The 11266-nt window shown below is 33.1% G+C and overlaps 1 protein-coding gene across 1 annotated transcript; it reads left to right on the plus strand.

Annotated features, from left to right (window-relative positions):
* Window positions 1-6491: 6491 nt before the first annotated feature.
* On the plus strand, window positions 6492-10334 carry LOC147381126 (laccase-17-like; the record flags this gene model as incomplete). Its single annotated transcript, XM_086430822.1, has 5 exons — window positions 6492-6579; window positions 7219-7463; window positions 7572-7700; window positions 8086-9054; window positions 9953-10334. Coding segments are annotated over 5 exons (1562 nt in total), but the record flags the coding sequence as incomplete, so codon positions are not given.
* Between the last annotated feature and the right edge of the window lie 932 nt (window positions 10335-11266).

Below are 11266 nucleotides of genomic sequence, written 5' to 3' on the forward strand. Positions count from 1 at the left end.
AAAATCAATAAAAAAAATCATTTATGATCTTATTTTACGAATCTCGAGGTAGATCTATGAAATTTATAGAACGAAAGAGTAAACTTTGCTTGGAGATAATTTTCTCTTGCTAAGTCCATTTCATACATACACATCTACACACACACACACACACACACACACACACACACACACCGTATCTTATGTTACAAAAGAGTGAAGATCTCTGTAGATCTTCACCTAACACTCTAAACCAATAAAAAATAGACCTATAGAGGACATAACAATCATGCATAAGATCCTTAGTCTTTTCAATGGTGATGTTCAATTCATGGACACCTCCGAAAGACTAAACCTACAAAGAGATGTTCCTAAGTGAGCACATTAGCCTTTAAAAAAGTTTAAATTCAAAAAATAGAATTTATGTGAATTTTCATAAAAATCCCAAGCTCACAAAAAATTCCAACAAGTTCCTATTTTCTAAAAATAAATTATAAGATATTTTCTGTAATTTTCTCTACAACTTCCTTTATTTCAAAATCTCAAAAATACATTTTAAAGCTTCATTTATGGTCATATTGGTAATCATCTTTGCATGGGAGGAACAAGGAGCCTAATACCTTCCTTGTCCTTTTATCAAACTCCCTTACTTAGAATTAGTGTGAAGACCTTTCCCATTATCCTTTAGGATATGTGATTCCTTAATTGAATGGTGGAGACTCCAAAACCCAAGTAGATAAGCTCAAACCTTCAAAGATTTCATACCCCACATATCTACATATACTTAAAAAACCTCGCTATGCAAGGAAAAATTAATTTTGAAACTTAGAAATAATCATAATCGAAACAAAAATAAGTTTTTAAACAACACTTGCATAAATTAATAAAACCTATAGATATCCTATGCATAGGAAAATAAAAATTTCACATTAAATTACAAAATATTCACATGAAATTAATGAATAATTTTTTCATATAAAATGACAATTTCCATCACATGCAATAACACTTTTAAACATATGAAATAATAAAAAATTTCACATAAAATGACGATTTTCATTATATGGGATGACACCTTTTGATCATATATATGACAATCACTATCACATGTCATTTTTCAAAAAAATTATGAAATCCAATCATTAATTTAGAAGTTAAAAACCTTAATCGAAATCTAAAAATTAACCAATCACAATTAATTAAACCAATCGAATAGTCTTAGATCTTATCTTTAATCATAAAAAATCCTCAAGACTAATCGAACCTCTCAACGCGATAATTGATTAATCAAAGATTAAAGCATTAAAACATATATTTCAACTAATCGATTTTAGAATTAACCAATCAATACGATTTAAACATATAAATCGATAATCTATCAAACCACACTATCAACAAACCATCCGAAGAAGGAGGAGAGTTCAATTTTTTACTAAGAAAGAACTGTCTCTTATAGACGTCTTACTCTACTTTTCTCTCATTTTCCCTCTCATAATCTGTCGTTCTCTCTCACAATGCCTTGCAATAGCCACTACAATGCTCTCATGACATTCTACGATAGCCACCACTACATTCATTCTCACATCTTCACAACAGCGCTACTACGTCTCCATTTACCCATCTTCATTGTAGCTCTACCCCGTTATTCATTCACTTTTATAGCAGTAAAACACACCTTTCTTCATCTCTCTCACTCTCAATAATCTTTTTGAGAGCATTTTAATTTCTAATAATTGTTGTTTAGTTTATGCACTTTAAATTTCTAGTTGCAATTGTTTCTTTTATTTCTAATAGCTTAAGAGTTAGATAGTAAAATCTCTTAAAGATAATTTTCTCTTTATAAACCTACCCATGCATACATCTTTGTACACACCACATTGTGAAAGGCAATGAGAAAAGATTTGAGTTTCCTATGGATCCATATATAAACTCCATTGGCCAATAAAAATAGTCATAAAAAGGCATAAAATTATACATAAAAGGTCCCTAGTCCACCTATGATAGTATCAAATCTATGGATATTTTCTAAGGACTAAACTAATAAAAAGATGCTCCTAAGTGGGCACATAAACCTTTAACAATGCTTGAGGGTTCAAAACGATTGAATCCAAGTGAATTTTCACAAAAATCCCAAGCTCACAAAAATTTATTGCAATCAACCCTGTTTGTTTTTTAGCTTGCACACTAACTTTTTTTTTCTCCATTTCACAAAATCAGATTATAGTCGATTTTTCCTAAATCTTCTCTATAATCTCCTCTATTTTCAAAACCCAAAAATGAATTTCTTATATCTCTTATAGTCAATCTATTGCTAATCATCTTTGGATAGTAGGAATAAAGTGTCTAACACCTCCCTTGTCCCTCAACCAAACTTCTTTACCTTAGTTCTCTAGGTAGACTTTTGACCTTTATCTTTTGGATATGTGCGTCACTATATTAAAAATAAAACTAAATTTAAAGGCTCAATTATGTTGTCCATTCACACCTTAATTGAATGATGCCGACTTATTTATCCACATAAATGAGCTCAATACTCTAAAAAGTCTTGAATTTCCTTAGTCTATACTGGCCAATGAGTTGCCTTATTGATTTTTGTGCATTGGGACTCGCATTAATTCACACGTTGTGTATTAATGCATGTCATGTGAATATTGCAATTAATCAAAAATAAGATTTTTTCGAAATTCCCTAATGTAAATTGTGAAAGAATGATGAATTTGTAATTTGAGAAAATCAAGACCATGAGATTTGATTGGTAGAATCAATATAAAATGATGATGATTTAATTGGTCAATTTGACATAAAATGATGCTAATGTTTAAATCCTTGGATTTTGACCTTTAACTTAGATTTTTCCAATTTTAACCCTAGGATATTAGTTTGATCTTAATCTCTCCCCTTTGACCTTAGGATATCTAGATCGTAGTAGAGACGGATCATTTTGATTTGGCGGGTTCGATGTCTTATACCTTTCAAAACTTGTAATTCGATCCCTTATCCATTTTCTTTTACCCGTGGATTGACCCAAGTCCCTTTAGAGTCAATTTTATGATTTTTGGACCTAATTTAGATGGCGAGTCCCCATTTCTTCAAAAATACCCTAATTCACCTAATTTTTATTGTTTGTAATAGTGTCAAGGGATAGCCACTGGCTGTCACTATAAATATAATTCGAGTCACCAAATGAATTTTTTTAGAAAAAGATTCCGTGCTAAATTGTTTTGTAATGACGATTTTTGCAATGGTAGCCACGATCTATGAGAGCCACCCTAACTTTTGCTATAACATTTTGGACGGTTTTGTAAGAGTTATATAACTCCTGACATTTGACTGTAATTTTTTGTTTCAGGGGCGGATACGGCTTTTCTTATGCTTGCAATTAGTTTTCTCTCATTAGTACCACTTTATTGCTTACGTAGTAAATAAATAAATAAGAGTCGTGCTGGAATAACATTGAAATGTACATCGATTTGGACTGTTTTGTAGGTTTATAATGATGATTTTGTCACTTTTGACTGTAATTTTTTGTACCATGCGTGTATGGCTTCCCTTACTCTTGTAAGTTAGTTTTCTCTCATTAGTACCACTTTATTGCTTGCTTAACAAATAAATATATAAATATACAAATAGATGAATAATATGTATTTGTTGTGTGATGGGGAGAAAGAGTGGGTTATTAGGAGGGACGGTAGATAGTGCAACTATAGTTTCAACCTTCTGATCTTCAAGACTCTAAATTTAACATTAAGCACTTTTATTTCCTTACTTAATTTTTATTTTTATTTTTTATATATCGATAAGCATCAGTGGTTAGTGTCCTATTAAAACAAAATATTAGAAATTTGAAGTAATAACGAAAAGGAACAAGTCTTAGTTCACGTAAGCATGTTGGATAGTATGTCCTCTTGGTTAGAAAATACTAGACTCTCAATTACCAATTAGGGTTCCCCTAGCAATGTTTTTAAACGACTTGATGGAGAGCTTGATTTGAGACATTTGACTTGGCTACCAAGAATAAAGGTTGGCATTTGGCAACGTTGGAAGGTAATTAATATTCATTTGGAACCACCTTAAAATACATAGAATTACACAAGAGGAAATTATCAAACGCCATCTTATGGGATCAAATTGTAAAAAATATGTCAAAATTTGAAGAAAAGAAAAAGAAAACAACAAAAACTTTGACTCCACGTTTGACACAAAGGATTTGCATCAAAGTCGTATGGAAAAACCGTGGATCTCTTGATGGGATCACACAAAATATCATTTTGGTGGATGACTTTTAAACATTATTTTTTAGCACTTTTAATGGATGATTTCCAACCATTACAAATTATTAATTTGGATACTTAAATGCTTATAAATATTTTTCTAACTAGGTCCACAAAGGAATGATATCTGGACAATCATTTACAAGATTAGTGAAGCATAAAATTTAAATTAATATTGATCCAAGGCATTTGTAGGGATTAACATCAAGTTTTTGTATGATGGAGAATAGCTAGCAAATTCACCTTCAAACTTCATTAAAATGCTTCTTTGGGTGCAATACTTTATTTTATTTAGTATGTACATGTAGTTTGATGGAAAATCATGTCCTCAAACATGGATTCTAAACATTTAGATAAGGCTAAGCTTATGAAAATTGATATGATGTAAAATGCAAAACTGAGATGGATGCATGTACGAAACCATACATGTTCTAATACATTATGGAGTTTTCTACAAGGCAAATGATGATGTAACATTGAAATTTACATCGTTTCACACATTGCTGACATGGATGCATGTAAGGAACCATTGAGGCTTTTCATCGAGATAAGAGTAAAAAACGTCAATGGTTCTGTGAACACCTCCACATCAGCAATGTGTGAAACGAGGTTAATTTCAATTTTACTCTAGCTCGACTCTTTTTACAATCCTCCTGGATAACACAATATATACTTTTCATCCATCCCATCAACGTGTGTGAATTATGTATATGTGATAGTTGGTTAATTTCATTGCCACGTGGAACAATTTTTTGAGTGTACCAATTCATAATGTTGGGCCTTTATAAGCTTCATTGATCTGTATATTATAATGCATTGCAGATTAATATTAATTTTTTTATTAGAAAGCCTATTTATTTATGAAAATAAACAAACTAAGTTAGTTGGCACTTTTTTAATTTTTATTAAAAGAGAATAATTTTTATTTAAAAAGAAGAGAGATTATCAGGCAAACCTATCTGTAGCAATTTTATCACAAAAACTCCCTTCCTTTATCAAGTTCGTTACCTCAACAAACCTTTATGAATCAAAGTGCCATGACTAACTTACCAAGTGCCGTTGGGCCCACATGAATTATCAAATTTGAAATCCAACAGCATAAACTTATAGATTTCTTGGAAAAACTCAGATTCAAAAAGAAAAAAAGAAAAAAAAAAATCTTTTTGAGCTTGATCGTAGTTGTTGAAAATGGATGACTACTGAACTCTTTAAAACTAAATTTGAACGGTGACTCGCAAAGTTTTCAACATGATATATAGCTAAAAGTATGATCCACCCAACTCCAAACTCCCTAGTCTTTTACACAAGGTCAAAGATTCAAGTTGACATATTAAAATATTTGATAATTGAGGGAGGCATGTCAAATATAGCTAGCTCTTCAGTGATGTAATTTAAAAATATAGCGGTTTTTTTCCCCCTCATGCACGGTAATTGAAGTAGTTCGTTCACATTAAGACATATAGTGCGTCTTTGATATATTTTCCTTAAAACTTAAGCATGATGAGGAGATTAAAAATAACTAAAATATAATAAATGGATTTAGATCATAAACTAAAACTAGCAATTTAAAGCAAAAATTATCCAAACATTCACGGTGCTCTTTTTAAGAGTACTTAAGGAATCTTGTCTGTAGGGAAAAGTTTAACGGATACAAGAAGGAGATCTGATAGATTGACTTTGGCAACACTCTAAGTTAAGCTTGACCAACTGTTGGTCCAACTTAACTTCCAGACCATCTGTCTTTAATGTATATTTTTCTCAATTCTTCACCTAATCAACAACCCATATACGTGCTTTTATCATATTTTTTTTCTATAGAAACGACTTTCAGAGCTTTCATGTTTTTGTACCCAAACATTTAATTGTTCAACAATCTTCTCTCTCAACATCTTCACCAGAGAGACTGATAGAGATAAAGAGAGATGGGTGCACCTTCTTCATCACAAGTTCCTATTAGAGCTTTGATCTTTTTATTGGGTGCTTTGTGGCTCTTCCCTGGGTTCATTGATGCGGGGAATAACAAGACACTACAAATTTGATGTACGTGTGTTGCATGCATGGCCTATATATATATATATAATATATATATATATATTAATATATATATTTTTATTCGTGTTTTTATAAATTAATGAATAATGGGTGTTTTCATTTTCTTTTATTATATTTCTTTTTGCAGATTAAGCCGAAGAACTTCACCCGTTTGTGTAGTACTAAGAGCATCGTGACGTAAATGGTCAGTTTCCGGGGCCTCAGAATTGGCAAGGAAAGGAGACCAGGTGATTGTTAAGGTGGTTAACCATGTTCAGAACAATATCTCTATCCATTGGTATGGAACTCTCATTTTATTCCCCCATCATTTTAAATTAATCTTGTTGCTAAAATTTGAGCTAATTAATATCTAGATGAAAAAATTAATTTTTTGTTTTGTTTGATTTTTTGGCTTTTTGGTCTTGATACGGTAAACTGGACTTGAATCCATGGCTATCTCAAAGTTTTCATTGCAATACTAGGGGTGGAGTCAGGATTTTCTTTTAGTGGGAGTAAACTACTTAGGTTTTTGGTTAGAAGTTGAAGAAAATGATATTTGAGAGAAGGGTAAATGGGGCATGTAATTCGTTGAAAGTATAGCGGTATCTCAAAGTTCTGTGTGAGGTTGGGATTGCCCCCACTGACTCCTTATATGGGTCTAGAGACTAATCAGAAAACCCATGATCCCAACTATTAAAACATAAAATCCAATGGTAATGGGATTTATCCTTGGGAAAATTAAATAACAACATGATATGTATTATAGATCCTGATCATTTGCTATGTATTATAAAAGGCTCATGTCGAATTTACCCCTTTTTTCACATAGTGAATAAGCACGCATATTGGGGTGGTGTTAGTAAAAGTTGGTGTGGCAAAAAAAGCTCTCTTTTTTTTTCCCCCTCTTCTTGTTAAATGGTGAACAATGTAACTACAGGCATGGAGTTCGACAACTTCGGAGTGGATGGGCAGATGGACCAGCCTATGTGACTCAATGCCCCATACAGACTGGCCAGACCTATGTCTACAACTTCACTATTGTGGGTCAGAAAGGGACTCTATGGTGGCATGCCCACATTTCATGGTTGAGATCAACGGTTCATGGACCCATCATCATCCTCCCTAAGCTCGGTGTTCCTTATCCATTCACTAAACCATACAAAGAAATCCCAATTATCTTTGGTAAGTAACAATTATCAAGATCAAATTATTGAATTATGTCACTTTTTTCTCTTACATATCTACATTTTATAAGCTAAATTTTTGTTTATATACAAATCCAAAATCCAGGAGAGTGGTTTAAGGCAGATCCTGAGGCAATTATCAGCCAGGCTTTGCAGACAGGAGGAGGCCCAAACGTCTCTGATGCCTACACCATTAATGGACTTCCTGGACCATTGTACAACTGCTCAGCAAAAGGTAACATTGCTAATGAGGGTGCTTTTTATTTATTTATTTTTTATCCATATAATAAAAAGAAAAAGCCCACCTTGTAAAGCTATCAATATTGGGCCTGTAGAGGGTTGAAACCCCACTCCTATGCCTCAAATATGTCCCCTTAGATCTATATCTCAAATAATCTACTTTTATTGCATTTATTGATAGATCTATGGGGAAAGATTTGAGATTTTGGAGTTGGGTTTCAACACTCCTCCATGGGTGTATATGATTTGGACTCAATGTATAAATCTTAGACATCATCTTTAAATTTAGCGTTTGGTGTGTTGTAAAAAATGTTGGTGTGGCAATGTAAAATTTTAATTGTTATTTCTAGTTTTGACATATGGGGTGGCCTCCCACACAGATACGTTCAAGCTGAAGGTGAAGCCCGGAAAGACATATCTCCTACGATTGATCAACGCTGCACTCAATGACGAGCTTTTCTTCAGCATTGCAAACCACACATTTACTGTAGTCGATGCCGACGCTGTTTACATTAAACCTTTTGAAACAAAGACACTTCTCATCACTCCAGGACAAACCACCAATGTCCTTCTCAAAACTAAACCACGCTTCCCCAATGCCACATTTCTTATGTTAGCAAGACCATATGCCACTGGCCTTGGCACATTCGACAATTCCACCACAGCTGCCATCCTCGAATACGAACCACCCTCTCATTCCCCTTTCACCAATTCAATTAAGAAACTCAAACTCTTCAAACCACGCCTTCCTCCTCATAATGATACTTCATTCGCCACGAATTTCACAAAGAAGTTCCGTAGCTTGGCCACTACCCAATTCCCCGCTAACGTCCCACAAACTGTTGATAAAAGATTCTTCTTCACAGTGGGATTGGGCACAAACCCTTGTCCTACAAACCAAACATGCCAAGGGCCCAATGGAACTATGTTCTCAGCTTCTATAAATAATGTCTCCTTTGCTATGCCAACCATAGCGCTCATGCAATCTTATTTCTTGGGAAAATCTTTGGGTGTCTACACAACTGATTTCCCTGCCAACCCAATTATTCCATTCAACTACGCAGGAATACCTCCAAATAACACTATGGTGAGTACTGGGACAAAAGTGGTGGTATTGCCCTTCAACACAAGTGTTGAGCTGGTGATGCAGGACACAAGCATACTTGGCAACGAGAGCCACCCTCTTCACCTCCATGGCTTCAACTTCTTCGTAGTGGGGCAAGGATTTGGAAACTATAATCCCAATACGGATCCTGCAAATTTCAATCTTGTCGACCCTGTTGAGAGGAACACCGTTGGTGTGCCATCCGGTGGATGGGTTGCTATTCGATTCCTCGCTGACAACCCAGGTGTGTACTATATCATGTCAACTATTATATCATGCTTATATGCTTTGTAATCAAGTTTGGATATGGCAATTGTTTGATGGGGTTACAGTTATTTGGATAAAAAGTTTCAAGAGTTTTCCAAACTAATGGTCATTTAAAAAAAGAAAAATCATCAATTTTGTTGATTAACCGATTTATCTTTTTGTTTGTTAGAGCAGACACCTTTCTGTCAAAAAAATTCCAAAATTTGTGACTATGGTTATAATTGGGTCCATATTTCTATATTATGCAAATTATTGCCAGCAAGAATGATTGGACTTTCCAGCCAACCATGAAGATGAATTATTGATATTCTTATGACAATTGCATGTCCTTTCTTTACAGGACAATACAATTACTGGTAGGTGAGAGAGGTAATTCCTTGGAGATAATGTATATGAGATTCACTCTATCATTGTAATAATAATGCATCTCATAACAATCCTACGGATTTAGTTGAGCATCAATTAAGATTAATTCCTTGGATTACATTAGATTAATTGATAATATTTCTATCAAAATTTTAAAACTCGACTCAAATGTCTACCAAGTAGAGTCAAGCCAACAACTTGTGAGTCAGATCAGATGAGTCAAATAAAAAATGTTTTAATTTTTTTTTTAATTTAATCTAGTTTCTAACTTAACTCAGTGCATATTTTAGCTGACTCAATCAAATTTCAGAGTTGACTCAATGATTTGTCAAGTTAATTCCATTAGTTGGTTTCATCAAATTTTGGTGCCAAATCACCTTGAAATACTATGCTTTCTATATTAATGATCCATTGTTGAATTTATATAAATGTAGGACTAATATAAAAAAGTTTAAAATATGACAATATATATAATTGTGTTAATTGTATTATTTTGTAAACGATGACAGGTGTATGGTTTATGCATTGCCACCTGGAAATCCACACAAGCTGGGGCTTGAAAATGGCTTGGGTCGTCTTGGATGGGGAGCTCCCCAATCAGAAGCTGCCACCTCCGCCATCTGATCTACCCAAGTGTTGACTTCCAGATTCGATTAATTTGATAGGAAGTTATCTTTAGTGATTTTTTTAACTTATTATTTTCCTTTAGTATGTTTTGTTTCATTTCTTAATTTCCTTTCCCCTACCAGAAAAAAAGGAGTAGCAAAGAAGCATTTTAACCAATTGCAATTGATGATTGTTTTGTTTGGTTAACCTTTTTATACCAACCCCTCCATTGGGGATGAAAAGAGTACTGGAGAATGTTTTGTAATAATGAGAATTCAATATTTATGGGGGGTCTCAATAATAATATGATGTCACTTCCCTTAAACTTTATTTATGACGTTTTTAAAAATTGATTTTTGAATATTGGCTGGGAAGTGTGTGTGTATATATATAGTTTTAAGATTAGAAAAAGACAAATTAAAGCTATGAAATCAAATAGTCTATGTAATATAAAATAAAGGAAAAATGACCATACAATTTGTATTTTTTAGAAAATTTATTGAATTAAAGGTTGATTATAGATAATTTGAGGCCGACTTTTTAGAACATTGTGTTTACAAAAACTTTTTCAAATATTATTTGATGAAATACCTAAAATACCCTTGTAAAACATCATTCAAAGCTTTGAAGAAATTGTCTCTTACTCATTTATGATATACTTCCACTTTTGGTAGTGTAGGCGTCACAATTTTAAATTGATCCCTATGTGCTTCACAAATTAAAAAAATTAGTCCTTAGAAGTTATAAATGGATCACAAATTTAAATTAGGCCATTAACAGGAACGAGCCTCATAAAACTTCAATTTTGGGTTTTCACAAATAAAATCCATGGTCTAGTAAGTCTAAGTGATCTACATATTAAGTATTGTGCCCTACACCCAAATAAATGAGTTTGGCCCACCAATAGTCCATAGAATCTTTTAAATCAGATTTGAACAAATTTAGCCTTTAAACAAATCAATCAAAACACTTTAAGTTATGGCATGATTGGAAAGTTAAACTAGCTTTTAGTATATAAATATCAAAGTTTTCCTCATTGGGAAGGGGGATCATTTTCTCTTAAAAAATACTCTTAAGCTCTCCTTCAGAGATGAAACAATGTTCTTCAGAGAAACTTGGGCCCTGTTCTTTTGAGTTACAAGAACTAGTTTTTTTTTTTTTTTTAATACTTTTTTGGCTTTTATTCCAACAAAGCCAGATAAAATGATGTTCGTTTA

Source organism: Akebia trifoliata, unplaced genomic scaffold (genome assembly GCF_017979445.1).
Source record: "Akebia trifoliata isolate Shusen 1 unplaced genomic scaffold, ASM1797944v1 Contig00740, whole genome shotgun sequence".
Taxonomy (NCBI): domain Eukaryota; kingdom Viridiplantae; phylum Streptophyta; class Magnoliopsida; order Ranunculales; family Lardizabalaceae; genus Akebia; species Akebia trifoliata.